Raw genomic sequence first — 26,037 nt, 5'->3', positions numbered from 1 at the left:
TACCCTACTTATGGCACATCACTTATGTGTCACAAGGAGTTCTGAGATAACCCAATAAAACTGGGTGGAGAGTCCCAAGACAAGACAACACCATAAAATGGAGGGTAGTCCTTAAGAATCTTGAGATCACTGTTTCTCAAATTTCATCTTCCTACTCTCAGGGTGTATCAGGGAATTTCTGCATGTAGAAAAGATATTGCTATTACTCTCACTTCATAACTAGTATAAGTATCTGACTTTTAAGAAGAGAATAAGGGTAGGAATTTATATAACTATTGAGCTTGATGGCCATTAAACAAAAAATTTGACAAAATGAAGCATCATAAAATTTTTTAAATTCTTCATTATTATAAAACATAAAATCCTCTTCTGTGTCCTTCCACTAGAACCCCAAGTACTGTTGCAAGCTGGATTACACACAATAGAATAATTAGCTATGTCCAAATATCTTTGTCAAATGAAAGAATTACCTTATATTCATTTTTACTGAAATGAAACTTCCAAAAACTATCTTATGGTGAAAGCAAACTTCTGATCTTACCGTTACCTGAACTGCAAGCCAAAGGATTGTTAACTGGGGAGTCAAGTAAAAAAAAAAAAAAAAAAATGATGCTTACGCACAAAACCCAAGTTTTTATTTTCTTTGTAAATCAACAACTTGAGTTGCCCCTGGGAATAGTAAGAAAAATGAGTTTCAGTTTGGGAAAACAGAGCAAACACATTCCATGTGGCTTGTGCGACAGCCACGTGGGTGGCTTTGAAGATATGGATGAGCGAGTCATTTCACCAGTAGAAACCTGGCTAATTCTCAGCAGACCTACGTCTCAGGACTTTGATGACATTCAGTGAAAAAGAACAAAACAATCATACTGGTAAGATTGTTCGTTCTTCCTTTAGGTACTGAAACTCCTGGAAATTGAAGTCAAAATCATCATCATAAGCGAGTAATCTCATTTCCTCCCCTTTGCGAAAATGACGCAGCCTGATGCCTCTGCCTGCCAGGTGAGCGTGGAGCAGAACAGCAAACACGTGGATGCCACTTGGCTTTTCAACTTCCAAAGCCTACAGGGGACACAGGGGAGGCCTGATTAGCCCAAATAAGCTCAGACAGTTCACCTTAAAACAGACTTGTAGAGACAACTGAGAAGAAACGCTTACACAATTTGAGTGAATGCATGAGCTGCCAGACATTTTGAATTTGGATTTTTCCTGACTTATACCTAGCAGTGATATCTTTGTGAAGCAATACTGGCTGGGAGAAAAGAAAAGGAACTAATGCTTGCTGAGGACCAACTGGACCACTTCTAAATATTATCTTTCTTCTTTCTTCTTTTAGTAGGTAAGAAAGCAGTCAAAGCTCCTGGCAGAAAGATTCCAGTATGTTGGTAGCTTGCACATTGAAACTCTTAAAAGGAGAATCTATTCCCACTTTTCCAGATAAGAAAACTGAACTGGGAGAGTGAAATTAAATGAAATGCTCATGGTCCTACAGCTAGTGGTTGATGTCATGGCAATTTAATTCATGGTCTAAATGGCTTAAATAACTCAGAAGAAAACAATCTTTCCACTCCACCAGTCTGCCACACTGTCTACAACCACAATATCCTATAATTCATAAGGAATACTAACCATGTCGAAATACTTTAATTCAAGGAAAAAGAACTATAAATGGAAGCAGCCATTATGAAATACTTATATATGGTTTTCTCTTATCCAATATGTATTTTTATATTAGTTATTCTGGCTCTTTGGTTAAAGAAGGGAAGGCAACTACAAATCAGAGAAAATGAGAAAAAAATGAAAATGAATCATGGAGGAAACAAATATGGATAAAAGATAAAGTTGAGAAAGGAAAAGGGGACTACACAAACAAAGGTCAAAATTGTAAAAGAGAAAGTGAAGTATCCACTATGAAACAATCAAAGGAGGGGAAAGGAAGGAAAACACCCTGAAAATTATTCCTGTCTTTAGAATTCTACACCTGTAGTCTTCAAGATTTAAAAAAGCAATAAAGGTCTTGCTAAAATTGTAAATAATTGTTTTACAGCATGACGACAAGAAAAAGATTAATAATAAACTAACTTGGAATTTTCCAAACATAGTTTCTAAGAGCATAGATTAATCTGGAAACAGCAGCTCATAGACTCAGACATAGCATACCTCTTCCAGGCATTCCAGGGTGCAGTGACCCTCAGACCGGAAATCAGGCAGGCCTGGAGGGATTGTGTGGAAGAGGCTTACCCAGAGGCCAGCCTCAATCACCCCAGCGTCGTATTTCCTTATATCTGTCGTGTGAAATAACCTCAATCCAGAATTATCTAATAAGCCTGGAACGAGCGTTTAAACAAGAATAATTAAAAGTGAGTTTAAGTTCTTAAAAAAGAAAAAGTTTTCCAGATTCAGTTGAAATGGGTTCATTGGCTTTTCTTAATAATCTCACAAGGGAAAGGAGTACAAGCAAAGATTAATGGATGGCAACATTCAGCTTCACAAAGAGGTATTAAAAGACGAGTCGCCATATGGTCTGCAACCATTCTTGACTTACACAGCATACCATAGGAGACACATTTGTGTTGACTAGCTGATATATTCCACAATTACCTAATATGAAGACAGAACGAAAATTCTAAAGTCATTCATTAGAATATAGAATAACTCAACAGGAGTTTCATTTTACATTGTTTTGAGGTGAAGTTCAGTACCATTTACATAGAGGTGAAAACCCCTTGGTCTAGAAACCACCTGGTGATGGAGAAAAGTATTAATGGTTAACTTTCTTTATAGTTTATTACCAGTCTTTTAATAATTCATCACTCATTCGATCAACAAACAGTTATTAAGAATCTATCATGTGAACAGCACAACAACAGGCACAGTGGGGAGGAAAGATGAATAAGACACATCTCTTTCTGTGACATAAGTTATCATAAGGATGGACAGTATGAGCCCCAACACTTCATAAATCCGTTCCACTATAAAATTAATTGCTTCTTCTCTGCAGTGGTGACTTACCTACCTGTGACTACCGAACTGACCTTTGATCAATTAACATATATATAATTTTGTATTAATTGTTGTGATTATTTTATTGTTTCTCTTTTCCCCTACACTATAATGTCCATGAGGGTGGGGACATTATGTTGTTAAACACAGACCCAGCACATCATTGGTGCTCAGTATTTGCTGAAAAATTGCACGAATCAGTGTAAAATAATAACTTTAAGTTTCTTCTGTTGATAATTTCATATTAAATCCTTCAATTTTTTGGCTTTGGAATATTACATAGTAAATTCAGGTGTAAATACTTACCTCTCTTCATTTCAACATCATATTACACAGTGTCACTGCATAAATATTTTTGAGTATATTTATGGTTTGCCTATCACACAACAAAATGCTTAATATTTTCTAGTGTGATGAATGATAGTTTTTTATATATGCTTTTAGAAAGAAAACATTTTGTAAGCACCATGTATTTGGGACTAATTTACATCATAAAGGGAAAAGTCTATTATTCTACTTCCTGGTAAGTAATATGCAAATTGCTTTTTAAAATTAGTGATCACATGCGCCCATTTGCCTGGTTCATCGCTGGTTAATGACTGTTGTCCCAGTGTAACTACTAATAGTGCCCTTTTTCATTCTAATAAAAGTATCCTAATTGGATGACAAATGTATAGGTTAATTCTTTCTACCACTGGATGCTATTTTATTTTAAGTCTGTTTAACTCTGTTAAAATAAAAAGTTACAAAACTTTTAAAATCATAGGTAAAATGTATAAAAAATACACTCACCTTCCTTATATGTTGGATTGTCGTAATGGACTTCCAGGAGCACATAATGAGGGTCTAACGGAGTACCGAGGGATAATCCAACATGAGGTGGATAGGAAAAACCCTAAACAAGCAAAATTCCGTGACATACTGTCCTGTGAAAGTCCCTCAGAGCTCTGTTCCACCCAAAAGCCAGCCATTCTCAACGATATTTCAACGTTTTTCAACTCCATTAATCTATAGTTGATCAAATAAAATGGCTTAAGGAAAGAATTACTTCCTATGGAAAGAAAAATAAACCACCCTCATATCAAAAATACTATATAGGGCCTCCCTGGTGGCGCAGTAGTTAAGAATCCACCTGCTAATGCAGTGGACACGGGTTCGAGCCCTGGTCCGGGAAGATCCCACATGCCACGGAGCAACTAAGCCCGTGCACCACAACTACTAAGCCTGTGCTCTAGAGCCCGTGAGCCACAACTACTGAGCCCACGTGCCACAACTAATGAAGCCCGGGCACCTAGAGCCCATGCTCCACGACAAGAGAAGCCACCGCAGTGAGAAAGCCTGTGCACCGCAATGAAGAGTAGCCCCCTGCTCGCAGCAACCAGAGAAAGCCCACGCACAGCAATGAAGACCCAACGCAGCCAAAAATAAATAAATACATTAAAAAAAATGTATATAGAGTTTTACATGTAAGTGTTAGACTCGTAGGGGGAAAAATGATCAATTAACTTCGTTACATCTCAGTAATCATTGGCCCACCTCTCCACCAATGGCCCACGCAAAAATGACAGTCTCGCACGTGAGGAAGGCATCGGGCATGTTAGGGTGGTAGCACTCGTGGCCGTGGTCCAGGATGCTGTCGCTGAAGTTGCTGCTGCACTGATAGAGCAGGATGTGATGGACCAGACTCTCGTGGCCTCTCTGTATCACGGGCTTAACCTAAGCAAGCACAGGTGAATGCAGTGAATAAAAACACCCTGCAACACCCTACGATAAGCATGAAATGAGCATAAATGATTATTAGTTTTTCAAAGGAATAGTTTTCTCATCTACGTAATGGTTATGTGGCTGAAGCATAATTTGTTCTGGAGACGATGACAGTGATGATGATGATGGTGCTGACAGTGATGGCAGTGGCAAAGACAATGGCAACAGCAAAGATGCGATAACCATTTACTCCTCCGAGAATCCTAGGACTTCACTAATCTGTTGTTTGCTTTTTTAACTCACTGTTGTTTCCCTTAACATTCTGCATAGCAGCTGTTTCAAAACTTGCTTGCTCTCTTCCAGGTTTTACTTTGCCCTGGCACTCTCTGTCTCTCTCTGTCTCTCTCTCCATCTCTCTGTCTCTGTCTCTCTCTTTTTCACATAGGAAAAAAAAAAATCACACAGGCATAAACGCCTTCAGTCTCCCTCTCTACCACCTCAAAATGTTATCTTTACCCAACCCTACTGGCAGTAATAGATCATGTATCACCTATCTATCTATCTTTCTATCATCTATCATCTATCTATATGGTACAGACCATAGTGCTAGGCACAAAGGAGGGCTCAGTAAAGGATATTTTTATTTTAGTGATTAAAATCAAATTCTAACAAGAATGTTACCATTAGAACTTAGGAGAGAAAAAGTCACTGTAGCGATGCACTCCTGTGACACTGCTGAAATTAGAAGAAGAAAACTGGTGAAAATAGAATGAGTGGTAAAGTTGGTCCTGAAATCGTGATTTAGGTGACTATGCTGCTTCCATTGTCCCTTCTGTAAGTCCCTTCAGAACATTGTCCAGGAACCCAGAATGAGCTAAAAGCACATTCTAACAACCCAAAGAGCCTTATATCCAGAGGAAGTGGACGAGCCCTGTACTTAGCTTAGCTGGGCTATAGGTGTTGCCATTAGTTACAGGGATCTTTGAACCTTCTGTTCATCTGCCAAAGAAGGCCTGGTGTGTTCCTAAATTTCCAAGAGTTTAGCTGTCTTAGAGCTCATCCACATTTGTGCTTTTAGCCCTAACTACTCAAATGCAAAAAATTCATTTTAAAATCCTTGCTTTAGACAGTCATAAAGGTGAAGTGTTTTCAGCTATTTTCTCCTAAGTCTCTCCATTTTGATTTTCTAGTTTTCTTTATATATATATATGTTTATATATATATATATATGAAAATCTCAGCAGCCAAAGAGAGAAGCAGTAGGCAGTGAGTAGAGATCTGAACGGGCAGTCAGAGGTTCAAGTTTTTAAATCCAGCTTTTCTTTTGTGTTGCATAGAGTCCTGCCACACCTAACCCACACGTACATTTTTAACATCACATTCACAGAAAATGACGCTGCACGTGGTTGTGTTTGCACTCGCCTCATCTCTAGAGGATCGTGTGCCCTGAAGACAGAAACTATTTTCTATTTTGCTTGAAAATGACAGTTATTGTTCAGGCATGATTGCGTAATATATAACAAGTACACAGAAGGACAGCCCAGGATTTCTACGAGATTGCAGTTTGCACATTTAGTTTGAGCTGTTTTGCGAGTACTTATTTGGGCACCTCAGTACTCCAAGGGGGACAGGAAACTGCTAATATGTCCGTAGTAAAATATTCAGGCACATGTGAGGTTTTTGTTATGTGCCTTCTAAGTTCAGGCAGAACCTATAGGTTGTACCGAGCTCTACAAGGTAGGTCCTGGATAGGAGCCCTTAGGGCAAATGAGGGTTGGCTGATGCCAAGGCAGCTACATAAACTAGAGGCCTTCATAATGGCACAGCAAGAGGGCGCTAAGAGAGGGTGGGGGCAGAGTGTGTGAGGCTGGGTGGTGCCTGTCTTAGAGGAGCTTCAAATAAACTTCTTAAAAAAAAAAATTCTTTAAGAACAAGTGCCTTTGTATGTACAAAGGAAGTGCTGAAGCCAACACCAAGTTGCCAAGCTAACAATGCATTCTAGGAACAATAACAGTAACGTCTGTCTTTTATTTAGCACCTACTAACTACCAGCCACTATTGAGCCATTTCACATATTTCATTTACTATTTATAACAAATCTACAAGGTAAATGTTATTGTCTCCATTTTACAGATGAGAAAACTAAGACTCAGAGGTTTAGGCAGCAAGTTCAAAGTACCATGGCTAGGAAGTGGTGGATGGAGATTTGAAACTAGGCTGGTCAGACCCCAAGGTCAGTACTCTTCTGCTGCAACACATTGTTGAAGGAAGATGCGTTGGAGATGCACCAATGACCTTGGAGGTTGCTCCCAGTGAGCGGGCGGATGAAGGGCTTCACATAAGGCAAGTTGCCGACAGCTGTCAGGCAGATGTCAATGCCAGGAGGTGCTTTCAGAGCCACTATGAAAATCCCCATGCCATACTGCCATCAGGGGAGCAGTGCCAGACTGGGAGGGAGCGTCATGCCTGGGGAGTCTCCTGCCCTCCTTGCCACCCAGTCCAAGTACCCTTAGCCTCTAGGGAGAGGAGACAGACTGTGACCTTTAACTGTGCTCTCTCCTAAGGAGAGCAAATAACAAGGTCTCTCCTCAAAACTCAGTGAAGGCTTTAAGGAGAATTAAATTGCAATCCAAGCCCCAGGTTACAAATGGATAGTACAGCCTAGAAAATGAGGATTTCCTAAGAAAAATACACTCATAAAACAAGAAGGAAACTTACTGCAGGCAAACCTAGGTACTGATCATAAGAAAATATAGGAAGCCCTGGAAGAAGTGAAGCCCTTGGAAAAAAAGAATTTTTTTCTACTGTGAGACGAAAGAGACAAAGAAAGAGAAGTGCCTGAGGATGACACATAGGGGTAACTACTGAATGAAGAGGCCACGGACGGAGGAAAAATACGAGTCAGCAAACTCCTGAAAAGAGGAGAATTTCTTGATAGAGAATTTTAAGTTGACCATGGGGGATAATAAGTGAGACACCAAGAATATCCCCACGGATGCGAATAACCCGACAGTGCAGGGTCCAAGTTCCAGGGAACGTGAGCTCCTTGATGAGAGCGGGACAGGGCCATTGGCTTACGGTGCCCAGCACAGGAGAGAATTTCCCACAAAGCTTCCTGTCGTGCTTAAGAGCCTAGTGACGCCAGTGCATGGCTACCAATCACCAAATGACAGCTGCACGTTATCTTCTGCTGCTGCAACCTGTTCCACAAACACCTGAAGCAGTCACAGCACTTGAGTTTTATCCCCTTTGGTGATATCCTTCTTTTCTCCCAAGTAAGGCTGAGGCAGAGACCCGTGAGTACATCTGAGGAAGGAGAGTGAGGTGCACCAGGGGTCCATGACTCACACTGCTTGTTGGCTGAATGCAAACATCAACACTACTCTTTCTCGTGCTCTTGGTAACAGTCCACAGGAAAGAATTTTCCTTTGGCATCACTGCCTTGTTTGAAACAACGGTGGAGTGCTATACTTTTGTATTTAAATATTTCGGAGACAAATAAGGCTGTAAGGCTTATTTGTCTATCAGTGCTATAAGGGGCAGCACTTACAAAGGATTTCCTATTTTGATTACTACTTCATAGGTGTCACATTATTATCACAATCAAAATGGGAATGCCAAAAGTTGCCTCTATTCAGAAAAGTATTACAATGTTAGAAATTGTCACAGAAGGTCATGGCAAGATAAAGTACACAAATATAAATAAACTGGCATTCCTGAGACTGTCATGAACATTTAATTGAATTTTGCTTTTAGTTGGCTGTATGCCAGCAGAAGAAATAAATAAAAAGAAATATTTTTTAAAAGTGCCTATGGAAGTGGGTGGCAATGACACCCACCTCATGACATATTAAACTGTGTGACTGATTACTGTGTTCTTGCACATAGCTGGAATTTACAGACCTAGAGCAGACGATAGGCCGGTACGCCCACCTTCGTATGCAACAGAAGCCAGGGAAGGATGGCCTGGCAGCCGCGGGTTATCTGTTAGCATGGGTGCAAACTAAAACACAGCCGGAGAGCAAAAACGCAGATGAAAAAGAGAGGGAAGTCTTCAACCTGAAGGATTTTAGCAGGTAAAACAACCCCTCCAGTTAGTTCAAGAAACTGGAACTTTGGGATACTCTTGAGAGGACTTAGCAGTAAAAAAGAGAAGAAGAAGAAATAAAAGCTGCTAAGCATAGGCAAGACAAAGACGAAAATTAACATCGATGGTAAAATGACCTAGACATTGAAAAGCCCCAGATATTTATACTGTTTCTCATGATCCCATCTTTTCTTGACCTCTTTAGTCAGGTCAAAGCAAAGTCCCTGCAACACCCAGACTGCTTAATAACTACTTATTGAATGGAAATGAAGTGGCTACTCCCTTTTTCATGAAGCCAACATTAAGGAGGCTGAGTCATCGAATGCAATGCCTCCTAACTTCCCGACCATCTCAACTCCAGTGACTTATGCTGCATCCCACTTCCCTCACCATCTCCCAGAGATGCAGTCGATCAACAAGTCCAGTGAGTGCTACCTTTAAAAGGTAACCTGATGCCAAGGAGAAACAAAGCCTGTGCGCCACAACTACCGAGCCTGCGCTGTAGAGCCCGCGAGCCACAACTACTGAGCCCACGTGCCACAACTACTGGAGCCCACATGCCACAACATCTGAAGCCCACGTGCCTAGAGCCTGTGCTCCGCAACAAGAGAAACCACTGCAATAAGAAGCCCGCACACCACAACAAAGAGTAGCCCCTGCTCGCCACAACTAGAGAGAGCCGGCGCACAGCAACGAAGACCCAACACAGCCAAAATAAATAAATAAAATAAATATATTTATTTTTTAAAAAAAGGTAGCCTGAATGTAACCATGTTTTCTCAACTTTCAAATATCAATTACCTTAGTACTAACACTTGCAGAAAGAAACCTATTTTTTGCTTAATTCCCCTACACTGGGTTGAGCAATGTTCCTCCAAAATTCATGTCCACCTGGAACCTCAGAATGTAACCTTGTTTGGAAATGGGGTCTTTGCAGATGGAATTAGTTAAGATGAGTTTCCACTGGCTTAGGATGGGTCCTAAATCCAATGACTAGTTCTTAATAGAAGAGAGAGGAGAAGGAGATTCAGACTCAGACACACACACACACACACACACACACACGGAGATGGCCACGTGAAGACAGAGGCAGAGACTGAAGTCAAGTTGCCACAAGCCAAGTAACCCCAGAAAGCAGCAGAAGCTGGAAAGGCCAAGGAAGGTTTCTCCCTTAGAGCCTTCTGAGAAAGCATGGCCCGGTCAACACCTTGATTTTGGACTTCCGGCTGCCAGAGCTCTGAGAGAATCAATTTCTGCTGTTTCAAGTTACCCAGCTTGTGGTCATTTATTATGGAAGCTCTAAGAATCTAATACAGCCCCCCATCTCAATTTTTTTAAATAAAAAACTAACAATTCTCAGATTTTTACACCTGTACCTAGGCCATGGTTGGCTCTGCATTTGTTTGTGATGTGAACTTATCACAAATATACATTGTTTCCTCTTATTTGAATAGATCTGTAGATTAGTTAATAATATTGTATCAAGGGTAATTTCCTGGTTATGATAATCAAACTAAGTAAATGTAAGATGCTAGCATTTAGGGAACTCTACTATTTTTACAACTCTTTTTGTAAGTCTGATATTATTTCAAAATAAAAAGTGTAAAAAGTAAAAACAAATAAGATTAATTATCTATAACTAAATATATGTGTTATCTTACTTTTGTTTTTATTTTTGGCGGGTAAAATGAGGGGGTTAAAATGCCCTTCTTGACTGGTCTAAGTATACTGAGCTCAGTGAGAAAAACAGGAGGTGATTAGAGCTCTTATGAGCAATTTTCCTATACTTATTCTTCCAAGTCTACCCATTTAAGATGTGACTTGATGGAACATGAGTGGAACATAGCTCTCCAAAACCAACTTGCAGTCTAATAAATTAAAAATTAAAACAAAAGGAAAGAGGTGATGGGTGGAATCTGTAATGAGCTGGAAATTTTGTAAATCCCCATCACCACTTTTCTTCCTGCCCGTTCTTGCTCCTGGCATCCCTCTTTACATACGCACCTGAAGCACAGGTTGCTGTCCATGTAATAGCAGGTAAACCAGCTCTGACAAAGGTTATCCAAAGGGCACCTGGCTCGTAAAGTGATGCAGCCTATGAGAACATTTCAGCCAGAACTAGTAGTATAGATAGATGATTATAAGGTCATGTGACTATTTGCTTCCCTCTCTCCCTTTCTCCCTCTTTATCTTCATCCCTGATGGGGAGAACTCTTTGAGAATGACAATATATCTGACTTTTAAGAGGCACCCAGATTGAGCAAGAGAAAGATATCACTGTCCCACAGGTAATCCACTCTGAGAAAGTTCAGGGTTCAAAGCAAAACCCGACTTATTGATATAGTATCAAGAGGTCACAGCTTGAATGGACTTGGCAGCTAAAGCCCAGGAAATCATGTTCAAATCAGATGGAGATGACTAAAAGAAATGAAGAAAAGGGAAAAACCGAGGGAAAGGAGATCGCTGGGAAATAATTCACTCCGTACTGCAATCCTGAATTCTCCTAGGAACTACCGTCTTCACGCATGACCATGCCCCGTGCAGCCACAATTGACCAGTCCAGGGATGGGTGCCCAATGCATCCATCCTTTCTGGGGATTTTCAAACTATGAAAAAGAACCCACTGGTCATTTATTATGTAATTATCTAGATCTCTAGATCTAGATAATCTCTAGAAGGTGGAGATTGTGGAAGATTGTCGAGATTGTGGATTGTGGAAGAAGCCAGCATGTGGTGAGATACAATAAAGTCAGCACACAGAAAAGTGCCAAAGCCAAGACAGTCTTTGAATACCTAACTTAGGCTGTTCCTGAGACCAGCTGCATCTCTGCCATTCTGTGGCTTACTTATTCAACCTTTCCTCTTATTTCATGAATCAGTACATTCCTTTCTATTTCCTAAGCTAGTTCAAGTTGGGTTTCTGTTACTTGCAACCAAGAGCCCTGATTAATAATCACACAACTATATATCATCAACTTATCAATATGTGTGTGCATTTATGTATGTGCTATCTGAAAATATCTTTTTTTCTCTTAGGAAACTTGCCATATAAAAATGCTTTGCTTTTGTTTTACTCTTTTATCTTAATTATTATTCTTAACTGGATATGGGTAAGTTAATAACAAAGTTACTTCAATAAAATGCCCTTAATAGGCAATATGGGGGAAAAAAATCACCCCCTCTAACACACATAAATGTCTCTCTCCCTTGCTTATTGATTTCTGAAATTCCACATAGGCACTTAGTACTAAGGCTGTTTTACTTGGTGAACATGCAAATACCCTTGAGAAAGGTAAAACATTATGATTTACAGTCATTAATTTCTGCATGTGAATGAATGAGGTACTTTTGCCAAACACTTCAAGCATATTAAAAAAAACCAAAAAACAGAAAATTACCTTTAAGAAAGTTCATAACAGCATGCTCAGTGTATGTACTGTTTTTTGAATTTTTAATAGACTATTCATGAACTCTAAGATAGCTTCTGGCCCTATATTTATATATTAATTTTTGGTTAACTGAGATATTTAATAAGCTAGAGATCACCTACCTACTCTAAGAAAATTTAAATTAACACCTATATGGCCAGCAAGGAGTAGTGGAATGACCTGGAGGTTTGGAGACCAAGTTCACTTCCTGCTGTGCCACTAACCGGCTGTGCGACATGACCTTGAGCAAGTCCCATCACACTAGTTCTTACTTTCCATCAGGCTCTAAGGCTCTAGTCTATATACAGACTAGACATATAAACATAAATATTACATTCATTAATCCTCAAAACAACCTGATGAGCTTAGGTAATAGAATTTTCACACACATTTTATAGAAATGGAAAGTAAAACACATATAAGTTAAGAAACTTGCCCAAGTGTCAGAGCCCTGGTTTGACCTCCGGCGGCCTGGACTGGGAGTCCGTGTTCCTAACCACCACACTGATGTACTGGCCTCTTTACTGGCAGGGTAGTAGATGGGGCAGCGTCTACTCCACCAAGATCACTTCAGTTCCCTGTAGCCTTTACTGTGTACCCATCACCCAGGTTCTGGTGCCTAATTTCTAGGCACCAGAGGCATGATTCTGGATTCACTTTGCAAACAGCAAGAAATACCAGAAAATGTACCTTCCTCTAGGGAAGGTGAAAGGTAAGAGAATATGAATGTCTGGTAATCTTGTGTTAAATAGGACAACTCTAAACACACTTTATATTCTTCATGGGTGCTATGGACTGAGTATTGGTGCCCCTGCCCCCCCAGATGGATATATTAAAATCCTAACCCCCAAGCTGATGGTATTACATGTGAGACCTTTGGGAGGTGATCAGGTCATGAGGGCAGATCCTCATGAATGGGATTAGTGCCCTTATAAGAGACCCCAGAGAGCTCCCTTGCCCCTTCTTCCATGTGAGGTCACAGTGAAAAGACAGCTATCTCTGAGGAAAAGGTTCTCGTCAGATAGCAAAGCTGCCAGCACCTTGATCTTGGCCTTCCCAGCCTCCAGAACTGTGAGAAATAAACTTCTGTTGTTTAGAAGCCACCTAGTCTATGGTATTCTGTTAGAGGAGACCAAACGGGCTAAGATAATGGGATTAAATTAAACCTGGAACTACAAGGCAGTCACACACTTGCTTGGCTTCTTCCCTTTCCCTAGCCTTACTCTGCCCCCTACTGTTTTCTCCTGGTACTTCCTTAATCAATCCTTTTACATAAAACCTTGTCTTAAAGGACTGAATCTGGGAACCCAACCTAAAGCAAGTAGCATAATGGAAGAGCATTTTTGGACCACATTTTCTTGGGTTTGAATCTTGCTCCATTACTTTCATATTTATTTATTTTCCTTGAAATATATTTGACATATAACATTGTGTAAAGTTAAGGTGTACAACATGCTGATTTGATACATTTATACACCGTAATATAATTGCATCAAACTTGTTAAAGACTAGATTTTAATTATTCCCACCACAAAAAAAGGAATTGATAATTACGTGACTTTCTATCTGTTTCCTCGTTGCTCTGTTTCTCTATCTCAGTTTCTTTATCAGAAAATCAGTGATAATGAGAGTTACTCACAAGATTACTTGAGAATCAAATGGCTGGTACATATAAAGCAACAGACACCTTGTAGGTGCTCAAAAAGTGATGTATTATTATAAATTGGGTTCTGGGTTTTTAAATACATTTTTAACACTGTGCCCACATAGATAACAAGCAAAACTATGCAAATAATTTATTCACAAACGCCAGTATTTCAAAATCAAATTTTAAGGCTTTATGTTATAAATATTCAATCAAAAAATATCACCATGGTCAAATGTTTTATTGCAAAATATGTCATCATATGAAATACAAATTTATATGTGCCTTGTCAATTTATTTAGGATTTGAGTTTCAAATTTGTAGACATAAGACTGAGCCGTATTTTCTTGACAGAGGTCTTTTTCTGAATTACGACCACCCTCCTTTCTCCAAAAGAAACTTAGCTACATTGACACTTATGTGTGTTGATGTATAATTTTGAATATAAATGTTCCTTATCATTTTGCTCTGAAAATCTTTTCTCTTAAATGCCCTCCATTCACGCACTCAACTAATCAACTAAAAAACAAAAAAAACCCAACAAACCCCCCCACACACACACCTATATCTACTCTACTGTTTGCTCTTTGTTAGGTGCCAAGGGGGGAAACAAAGATGCATCGTACATGAATCTGACAGTCATATGGCTCATATTCTAGAACGGTAGAGAAGCAAAGGCCAGAGAATGATCATTTTTGGTTGCCTTCCAGCACTGATTTTCCTACCAGAATCCTGAACTGCTTAACTACACCATTGGGCTAAGAATGATTCCTACTTCCCCTGAGTGGCCTAAACCCATTTATGTGATCCTATCCTTGACATGAACTTAAATTGGTCAAATCACAGGGACTTTTCCATGGTGGCTGACAGAAGAGCTGTCCTCTCCCTTCCTCAAGATGTGAAAGAGAAAGTGTTACATCAGGAATTGAGGCTGCCATTTCCCCACCATGAGGGAAAACAGCCTAAGCATGAAGACACCACAATGGTAAAGGTCAAACTCAAAATGAAGCTGCAGCTCTTGAAACATCACAAACCACCAGACTAACAGATTTGCCTGAAATAAATGCAAGCAATGCTCAGTTGAAATAAAAATGGGTTTGATGCCGACAGTAATTATCAATGACAATTATTTTCTTCAGTTACCCTTCATTTGTTTCTTCCCTCTCTTTAGACAAACAATGCAAACTGAGATAAGCACCCAAATCTGGATAAAGTTAGAAGTTTGTTAATTAAGACTTCTGAAAAAAAAAAAAACAAGAGTTCCCCAAATATTAGCTAATGGCTGAGTCTCTGGTTCTATAACACATTTGAAAGCCGATTTTTTTTCATGAGAACACTGACTATTTAGAATATGCCAAAGCAATACGGCTCATCCTATTTCATATTTCTCCTCTTCAAAATATCCTTCAAGCTACTTTCCAGTCACAGCATTCATCCCACTCTACACCTCCTACACATCCTACCTGAATTATACCGATAGCCACATACTCATCTTCTTAAATGTTTAGGAGCTTGCTTTCTGGACCACACTCCATATCCCAGCCAAACCATCTTCACAGATTACCACTTTCCACATTGTAAATCTGAATACTATTCAATAGCTCCATACCAGCCATCTGGTAGCTCATCGAGTCCACACTTCTTTCTCTGACACCCGGGGCGCTCTGTCCTTGGCTGCGTGTTAGTTACAGAGCCCTATATGCATGAATTTCCATCCGTAAGAATCACTTGTCTTTATGCATCATGTTCGTTCTTACCTCCATGATTTCATTAGCACTGTTTTCTCCACCCAATACATTCCCCTTACTCAACTTTGCTTGCTAAAACCTTACTCATTCTTGAAAGCCCAGCTTTTTTGTTTTCCCTGGATTCCTTCTCTGATTATTTTGGCTCACATTTGCCTTGTTTCTCTGAACTTCTTTTGGGAGGCAATACTCTGTGGTAGCTTGAAGCCAAAGACTTGGTTTAGAAGCCAATGTCTAGAAACAATAAGCGCTGGAGAGGGTGTGCAGAAAAGGAGCACTCTCGCACTGTCGGTGGGAATGTAAATTGATACAGCCACTATGGAGAACAGTATGGAGGTTCCTTAAAAAACTACAAAGAGAACTACCATACGACCCAGCAATCCCACTACTGGGCATACACCCTGAGAAAACCATAATGCAAAAAGAGTCATGTACCAAAATGTTCATTGCAGCTCTATTTACAATAGCCAGGACATGGAAGCAACCTAAGTGTCCCTCAACAGATGCATGGATAAAGAAGATGTGGCACACATATACAATGGAATATTACTCAGCCATAAAAGAAACAACATTGAGTTATTTGCAGTGAGGTGGATGGACCTAGAGTCTGTCATACAGAGTGAAGTAAGTCAGAAAGAGAAAAACAAATACCGTATGCTAACACACATATATGGAATTTAAGAAAAAAAAATGTCATGAAGAGCCTAGGGGTAAGACAGGAATAAAGACACAGACCTACTAGAGAACGGACTTGAGGATATGGGGAGGGGGAAGGGTAAGCTGTGACAAAGCGAGAGAGAGGCATGGACATATATACACTACCAAATGTAAGGTAGATAGCTAGTGGGAAGCAGCCGCATAGCACAGGGAGATCAGCTAGGTGGTTTGTGACCACCTAGAGGGGTGGGATAGGGAGGGTGGGAGGGAGGGACACACAAGAAGGAAGAGATATGGGAACATATGTATATGTATAACTGATTCACTTTGTAATAAAGCAGAAACTAACACACCACTGTAAAGCAATTATACTCCAATAAAGATGTTAAAAAAAAGAAGCCAACGTATGGCACTTACCAGCTGTGTGACCTGAGGCAAATTACTTAACCTTACTGAAACTCAGTGTTCTTATTTATAAAATGTAAATACAAACCAACTTTTAATCCATTATAAAAGTAAAAGAAAATGTGTCTAGCACATAATAATTCATAGTAAGAGGTTGAAAACTCTACTCAGTTCTGTATAACTTAGCACATCTATCATTTTTTCCTTATTGGATGCCATAATTTCATACATGAGTTTTTTTCTCCCTACTTGGAGTAGCAACTCATTGTCTTACCACTTGTTGACAATTCATTACACGGAGCAGACTTCTTCAAAGTCTTTATTATTTCTGTGCTTTAATTAAGAAAACAGAACATCAAGACTAGTTATTGCTAGTTATTCTCTGACATGCAATTTCTAACTTACTTGTAAGTGTGAGCTGTTTTTAAACAATGAATTGAAGTTTTAGGTAAACTTGCATTTAGATTCTAGCAATTCATGGAATCAAAAGTACATATTGTTTATATAAAATAGATATGATTTGCTGTTTCATACTGCAGAAAAATGGTTCAGAGAACTTATCCAACAGTGCTATTAGTCAGTGCATGCTATTCAATGTAGCGATACATATATCAAAGGTATGAGTATAACTGGATTTTTGCCAATCCTATGCAGGGTACAGAGACACAGGTGGACCAACATGTTTTATGAAGGATAAAAACTGCAGAAATGGGGGATATCTCATAGGAACATAGCTCAACATCACAGAATGACAGGGGAGACAGAACAGTGCAATAAAAATGCATGGACACTCCAACTTTATCTAAAGTGACCCAACCTCCTACTGTGGAGAAGTGGACTATAGGCTAATAGACGAAAGAACTGGAAGCAACACTCAGCTGAGCAAAGATAAGTAAACATTAAATTACCAAAATAATGAGGAAAATATTCATATTTATGTCAAGCAAAGCACCAATTCCCTTGATATAAAAAAGCTCTGATAAACAAACAAAAAGACAATAGTAGAAACAGGCAAAGTTACATGAGTGAAAAGTATATAGCAAAGAGATACAAGTGGTTACAAATAGAGAAAAAGTTGTTAAAAGTCATTCATAACTACATAAATGGAAACGAAAACACGTACTCTTTCACCTATCAGATTGGCAACATGTTAGAAGTTTGTTAAAAGGCAATGTCGGAGAGTGGATTGAATGCTGTATCCCCCAAAATTTCATCCATTGAAGTCCCCATCCCCAAAGTGACTATATTTGGAGAGAGAGCCTTTATGGAGGTAATTAAGGTTAAATGAGGTCATAAGTGTGGGGCCCTAATCCAATAGGATTAGTGTCTTTATAAGAAGAGACAGGAGAGTGCTCTCTTTCTCTTTCTCTTTCTTTCTCTCTCTGCCATGGGAGGACACAATGAGAAAAGAGCCATCTACAACTCAAGAGAAGAGGCCTCAGAGTGAAACTTACCTTGCTAGCATCTTGATCTTAGACCTTGTAGCCTCTAGAACTGTGGGAAATAAATATCTGCTGTTTAAGCCACCCTAGTCTGATATTTTGTTATGGCAGCCTGAGCAAACTAATACAGACAGGAAGTATGTAATAGCAGAAAACTGAAAATATTTAATGTTATCAATTAAATTATATTATATTCAGACAATGGACTACTACACAGTCATAAAAGAATTAAATAGATCTGTACATACTGAAGTGAAACATTTTCCAAGAGATAGTTAAATGTAAAAAGCAAGTGTCAAAATATATAGTTTAATTCCTTTGAAGTCTAAATATAAAAACAAGAAAAAATATATATGTAAAGAGAGAGGACTTAAAATGTAAACAGAAATAGACATAAAGGTATATGATTGCATATGTATAGGAAATTTCAGAAAAATACAAGAAAACATTAATGATGGCTTATGAGAAGCAGAACTTGAATGGCAGAAATTAGAACTTTTTGCTTTTCATTGTATGGCCTTCTGTATCTGAGTTGTTTACACTGAAGAAATATTAATTTTATAATATATTTTAAGAATTCTGGGTTCATCACTTATTAGCTGAATGGCCCCTGACAAGGTAATTAATTGAGTCTTTTTTTCCTACCTCATAAGGTGACTGTGAGAATCACATGAGATATTAGAAACTCCTACAACAGTGCATGGTATATACAAACGTCATCAAATATTAGTTCTCATATTTCCTATCCATAATCTATCTAGGATACTTCCTTGAATGTTACATATATACCTCATTTGTGTTATGCTATTACACTTGAATATATAATACAGTCCCCAAAAATGTAAAAAATGTTTATTTCCCTAATCTTGAGTCAATGCAACAATAGTCTGTTTCCTCTCATGATTTTTTAATTTAAAATTAGTTATTTACAGTAATAATTGACCAGGATGGAACAACATTCTGTTCCTCTGAAAACCCAATTATAGCATCCAAATTTCTAAGCCCTTAGAATAAAAGAGTTTTCTTCCCCAAACCTGTTGTCAAGACTTTCCAGCCCACTGGCAGATGTCACTGACTTGGCTTCACCTCTGAACAGACACAGCTCCTGCTGGGAGGGTCCCGGCAAAGACACCGAGACCTTTCCTTGGTTCTGCATCAAACATTTTCTGTCTCCCTGGATTGTTTTTGCTTCTTGGTCTCCTTTGAAGCTACAGTTGCTGGTCTGCTTTTTGTTTTTGTTGTTGTTGTGTGTGTGTTTTGTTTTTTTTTTAATGGTTTAAAGGCCTAATAATTCCATCCATGAAAGGACAGAACTCAATTACTAACAGATGATCCACAAGTTAAAATGCCATAGCCCCAAATTAGGGGAAAGAAAAAATTTAGTTTTTCATTTAGCCCAATACAACTTACATGTAAAAATAACTGATTTAATTCTGCATATTTTAAAACTAACTCTTCAAGACTTGTTTCCACATCCTGAAACTTCTAGTACCTGTGTTTATATATAATTTATCATAATAATTTTGGCACATTTAAGTAAAGTGTATTATTTTAGCATTGATTCATCATAATTTAAGGATTGTTTTTCCTGGAGAAATTTAATAGATGGGCCAACTTTTTTTTTTCCTCTAGGAGTACGGAAATAAACATTACATGGCATTTTTTATTCCTTCACGCATGGTTTAAAGATTAGATGTAATTGTAAGCAATACAAATGAATAACACTGCCTCATGCAGAATTCTATGTTGGCTTTTATCCAGAGGTGTAGAATTCACTGCTCTTTAAATTTAAATTAAATTTAAGTTTAAGGCATAGTCTATGTTTTTATCCTGTAATGAAAGTAGGAGAAACTGATGTTAAGTATTTTTCTCTAAGATACAAAATAATGTCGCTTTAGAGCTGGTAGTAAATGCAGGTCTCCAAATCATAATTCACTTCATTGAATTTTGGCCCTTTCTATGAAGTGTCTACAAGTAACAGAGCAGAACTGTTCAGTTCAGCCCAGAAATTAGATACATAATCCACAGTGCCACACATTCAAAGTTCATTTGTTTCAGGGATAAGAGATACTTTACTGAACATTGTTTATAATTCACCATCACTGACTTGAATTTAGATTTGAGTCATTCATCCAACAAGCATTCATTAAGCACCATTGTCAGGAACTGTACCCATAACTGAAAGTCTAAGGATGAGCATGGCACAACTGTCCTGGGGCTTAACTTCTAAGGTTAGGTAAAAAGATGCATCCCATAGGAAATATATAGGTGCTATACCATCAGTAATAGCTATTAATTGTATTTATGTGTACCAAGCACATTACACATACTATCACATTTAATTTCATTTCATCTTCATACCATCCAGAGACAGGTATTATTGCCTCATTTTATAGACAAGGAAATTGAGGCACAGTTAAGTCAATGGAACAAACTCACACAGCTGCTGAGTAGCAGGCTTGAATTTGCACCCAGGGCTGACTAGCTTAAGTCCCATTCTCTGGGGGACAGTTCTTGTCTCCCTTTCTTATCCACACAGACTGCAGTGGGGATCTGAAGGGGGAGCTATGGTTAGAAAAAGAATTGGAATAAGGCTCAGAAATAATTTTGTACTTTAACACTACAGTACTGTTTCAAAGAGTCATTTGATTTTATTTATGGAACTTTGCCCTCTGGTTGGAAAAGGGATGATAAAAATAATAAAAAAGAAGGTGATCTCACAGAATTTGTGATTAGCCATTACTACAATTAAGAAATACATATGGGGACTTCCCTGGCGGTCCAGTGGTTGAGACTCCGTGCTTCCACTGCAGGGGGCACGGGTTCCATCCCTGGTCAGGGAACTAAGATCCCGCATGCCATGTGGTCAAAAAAAATTTTTTTTAATTTTTAAATAAAAAAAAATTTTTAAAGATTAAAAGAAATACGTACGTATAGTCTTTACATTTCAGGAAAATTAAACAAATACCAGCGAATGGCTTTTATAATTCTGGCTCCCCTCTTTGTTTCTTTCTTATTCTCTACATTTTTAAACATGAGGCCTCCATAAAAAGAAGTCCTCATTTATAGGGCAATTCCATGAAAAGGGGAAAACAACAAAAGGAAGAGTGTCTCACTCAGGCTATGGCTGAGTTAACACTGCTCTTCTGTGGGTGAACCTCCACTCTAGATGGATAACCCCTCCTCCACGAAGCCTTTGCTTAGCTTAGTAAACAGGATCACACTGAATTCACCTTTTCAAAGCCCTTCAGTCTCCTGCTGCCTTCTAGCTATTTGAATAAATAAGTCTTCTCCTCTAGATGTAGGTTTCTGGAAAGCAAAGCAAGTATCTCATTAATCTTTTAAGTTATTTGCTTGTTTCTGATTTTAAAAAGTTTATACCTATAGAAAATAACATCATTTATAATAGCAACCACCCAGAATTAATTAGCATATTGTTATTTTTACTTTGTTTTTCCTCTTTGCCCCCACTAAATCCAGCACATTTCTCTCTTCTCACCAGGCACTCAATGGTGACCTGAATGGCAAACTCAGGCATTCAGTCTCAAGGAATAACTCACGGGTCATTAGTCTTAACAGGTCTGATCTTCTTTTTCCTAAACATGGTCTCCATCTTCTTTAAATTAAATCTCAAATAACTTTTGCAATCAATACTTTTTATCAGAGCTTAAATATTCTTAGGTCTGCTGTTATAGTAATTACACAGAAAAATGGATCTATTTATGAGAGAAACATAAAAAGCATGGGTGATTTATTCCATATTCCTCTCAATCAGATAAAAGCCACACTCAGTCTAAACTTCATTATTCACAACCTTCATAGGTATTCATATTACGAGAGAAATGTGCAGTTTCAGAAATGTGGCCAATCTCCTTTCTTGGCAGTTGAAAGAAGAAACCTAAAAATGATCTGATAAATCGAATTATGATAATGGTTCCAAGAAAGAACTCGTCATCTTCTCTTCCCCATGAACCATCTCTTCCTTTGGATTTTTATTAAAGTCTTAACCCTAATATCAAGTGAGCTGCCAAGTGTTTCAACTTCCACCTCTACAACAACACTTGTGTGTATTCTCTCCTTATTTCCCAAGCCACTCTTCCAGTGGAGGCTGTCTTTTCCTCTCACGTATACTTGTCCTAGATTAGAGGCTAAACTCCTATCTCTAATCTTCTGTATCCTAAAATCTCAACAACAAATCATGCCATTCCTCTAGTCAGAATGCAATAGTTCCGCTTTGCCTCAAGAGAAACTCACTTTTCAACCTCCTACCCATGCTGCATAGGATCATGTCACAAGACCCTCAAACATTACTAGGAAGATCTGTTCTCTGCGCCTGTAGTCATGGCATTCCAGCCTCCTCAATCCTGAATCTGGCAAAACTGAAATGTATCCATCACAGCTTGAGCTTTCAGTAGGATAGCTAGCTGTTTTAAACACCCCTCAGTTGGAAAACATCTGGATTCTCAAAACTTAAACATACCTTCAATGTACTGATAAGCTCGGTAAGAAATTAAGGGAAATTTCTCAAAGGTAAATTTATATGTATATATGTTTGAAATCAAAGTGATAAACAAAAACAGAAACTGAGGCTCCTATGAGAATGTATGTCTATACTATGATCCTAGAGTCTCCAGGAATAACGGTGACAGGATAGGCTAATTGAATGATAGGAGAGGGGAGACCGAACTTGACACATATCTCTTCCCCCTCCCCCATTTAGACATAGAACCTGGACCCCTCAATTTGATACAACTCTAGTGAAATGTAGGCTAGAAAAATCTAAATGCTACCAAAAGCAGCCAATGAGAAAATCTGCTTCTGTCACAAATCTGGGTTAATATGTCCTCCCCAAATTCATATGTTGAACTCCTAACCTCCAATGTGATGGTATTTGAAGATGGGGCTTTGGGGAGGTAATTAGGGTTAAGTAAAGTCACAGGGGTAGGACCCTCATATTGGAATTAAAGGCTTATAAGAAGAAACACCAGAGAGTTTGCTTTCTCTCTTTCTTTCTTCCTGTGCTTGCACAAAGAAGAGGTCATATGGGCACACAGTGAGATGGCCGCTGCCTACAAGCGAGAAGAAGAGGTCTGGGAATGAAACCCACATTACTGGCACCTTGATCTTGGATTTCCTAGCCTCCAGAACTATGAGAAACAAATTTCTGTTGTTTATCAGTTTTCTATCACACATCTATATGAATAGCTTAAAATTAAAGAGTTGGCAAGATGTGAAGTAACTGGAATTCTAATACACTGCTGATGGGAATATAAAATGGTACCACTACCTTGAAAAGCTATTTGGCTACTTCTTAAATAATTAAACATACACACCATGTAGTCCAGCTATTCCACTACTAGATATGTATCCAAGAGTAATAAAAACATATGTCCATACGAAGACTTGTAAAAGAGTATTCGTAGTAGCTTTATATGTGATAGCTAATCCCAGTGTGGTTTTAATTTGCACTTCCTTAATGAGTAACGATGTTGAGCAGTGTCTCAAGACATTGGACATCAATTATACCTCAGCAAACCTGTTAAAAATCACACCATGCAACACCACTATACTCCCTCTAGAATGGCTAAAAATGGAAAGCACTGGTAATATCAAGTATTTACAAGGATACAGAGCAACTAGAACCATTGCACACTTTGAAAAACTGTCCTGTATCTAGGTTGAAACTGTATTCTTGGGGCAAGAGTAATGGTATGCCAATCCCAAGGGCAGACATCAAACGGCCTTAGAGTTTCTACCTTCTTGTTTGGAACATTGCCACCATCTTTGAACAAGCTCAATCTAGACTTCTGGAGAACATGCTACTATAAAGGAGAGCCCACTTCCCAGCTGAGGACGCCTAGACCAGCCTACAGAGAGCTGACTCCCAACCACATGCGACAGCCCAGGCACCATTAAAGAACCGCCTACACAACCCAAGCTTGTTACAGACCTATGAGTAAGCAAAGCAATAAACAGAAGAACACCTGCCAGCTGATCTGTAAACTATAATAAATGTGTATTTATTTAAAGCCTTTGAATTTCGGGGTGGTTTGGGACACAGCAATAGCTAACTGAGACAAACAAATTCAAAATCTGGAATGTACAGACAAACGCTATATCACACAAAGATGAAAATGAACACATGATTTTCTACACGCAAAAGCGTGGCTACTCACACAGCATGTTGAGGAAAAGAAGGCAGACACAAAAGAGTCTGAATATCTGATTCTCTCTGCATGAAGTTCAAAACAGGCAAAGTTAATAAACAATGACTGAAGTCAGAATAGTGGTTATATCTGGAGAGAAACAGTACCTGGAAGGGATCTCAAGGCCACTTCCAGGGGAGTGGTCATGTTCTGATTTCTTGATCTTGACTCTGATTCCATGAGTCAGTTCACCTTCTGAAAGTCCAGTGAGTCATATACTAGTGTTTGTACACTTTTATATATCTAATTCAGTAAAAGGATTTTTTAAAAAGGAATCGGTAAGGAATTGAACAGCAAATTCACCAAAGAGGTAATATAAATAAAAAGAGCATCAGTCTCTCACTGAAAAAAAGCAAGTTAAAGCACTCATAAATACTAGTTTTCATCCATTAGTAAGAACTTAAAAGACTGAAATATTCAGTACTTGAGAGGGAATGAGGAAATATCGGCACACTGCTAGTGTGTAAACTTTAGAAAGTAATCTAATGAATAAATTAAAATTTGTAATGCAGATAACCTTTACTCAAGGTTAAAGTTTATGAATCTATAAATCATTTATTTAATCTATAAACTAATCTATAAAGTAGTTAAAATCTATAACTATTTAATCTATCTATAAACTAATATATAAACTCATTCATTTATGAATCTATCCTACAGAAATGAAATCACTAATACATAAGCATATGCTTACAAGAATATTTACTGAAGCACTGTTCATAGCAGCAGAAAAAATTTAAATCACCTTGAATGCACATCAATTGTGGATCGCTGCAAGAATTGTGGTTTATACGTAATAGGGAACTTAATTATATAAATATTAAAGTGTATGTATTATTATAGTTTGACCTGCAGTGATTAAGGGTGGTAATTTGAAAAAGCAAATTTCAAAGTTATATATATATATATAGTTATCCTACTTTTGTTTCAAAAAAGAAGGGATATTAACTCAATAAAATCCTATATAATTCTGTAATTTTTTCCTTGAGCATAAAGTTATAGAAATTAACAAATAAGTCTGTTAACATTGGTTACCCCAGAGAAGTGGAATTTGGAAGAAGGGGGACACCGCTATTGTTTCTTTTATACAGTTCACTTTTTTCTTGTTGTAACAAGTTTTCATTACATTGAAAATGAAATATGTACACACGTTAGAAAATACTTTTTTAAAAAACTCCCAGCATTTAAATTAAAAATAAGAACATCTAGTCACTTCACTAAATGCAGTTTTCAAATTTTATATCCAATCAGCACGTAGACAAAAACATTATACAAAATAGACCCCAAAAAAGAAGAAAAAACTAAAGCATTCTCTTGAGAAACAGTGCACAGAACAAACTCCTTAATCTTTCAACTAATGAGGGATAAAATTTCAACAGTTGTGATCTCTTTTCAAGATTATTAAAGGTCAGTCCAGGAGGACATCATATCATATACAAATTTCATATGATTATTAATTCAAGCTGAAGAAGAAATAAAGTAGTCTTTAAAATATCTTTTAGCACTTGGAACAAATACACTTTGAAATAAAGTGACCAACCCAAAACTCCATTGGAATTATTTGCTATATGAGTGGAAAATATTACTCAGAGTACTGACATTTCCTGTTTATCATTTAAAAAAAGAACTTAGTTCTCTAACCTTGTAAATCTAATTCAGTTGTGAATCCTACAACTTCTTGCAATGAGAGCTTGCCTTACATAACAAATAAGATA

General features: G+C 38.2%; 1 protein-coding gene across 1 annotated transcript in view; it reads right to left on the bottom strand.

The window, feature by feature from the left end:
- MOXD1 (monooxygenase DBH like 1) overlaps positions 1–26,037 on the bottom strand; it is an 84,673-nt gene that overhangs the window by 18,856 nt on the left and 39,780 nt on the right. Inside the window, exons 5-8 of the mRNA XM_067702068.1 lie at positions 4,540–4,719; positions 3,796–3,898; positions 2,161–2,327; positions 871–1,062 (exon numbers count right to left, since the gene is read on the bottom strand). Coding sequence (XP_067558169.1) covers positions 871–1,062; positions 2,161–2,327; positions 3,796–3,898; positions 4,540–4,719 — 642 coding nt within the window. The remainder of the gene's footprint in view (positions 1–870; positions 1,063–2,160; positions 2,328–3,795; positions 3,899–4,539; positions 4,720–26,037) is intronic.

Source organism: Pseudorca crassidens, chromosome 13 (genome assembly GCF_039906515.1).
Source record: "Pseudorca crassidens isolate mPseCra1 chromosome 13, mPseCra1.hap1, whole genome shotgun sequence".
NCBI lineage: Eukaryota > Metazoa > Chordata > Mammalia > Artiodactyla > Delphinidae > Pseudorca > Pseudorca crassidens.
Note: the sequence above shows the minus strand (reverse complement) of the source record. Positions and strands in the feature narration are given on the sequence as shown.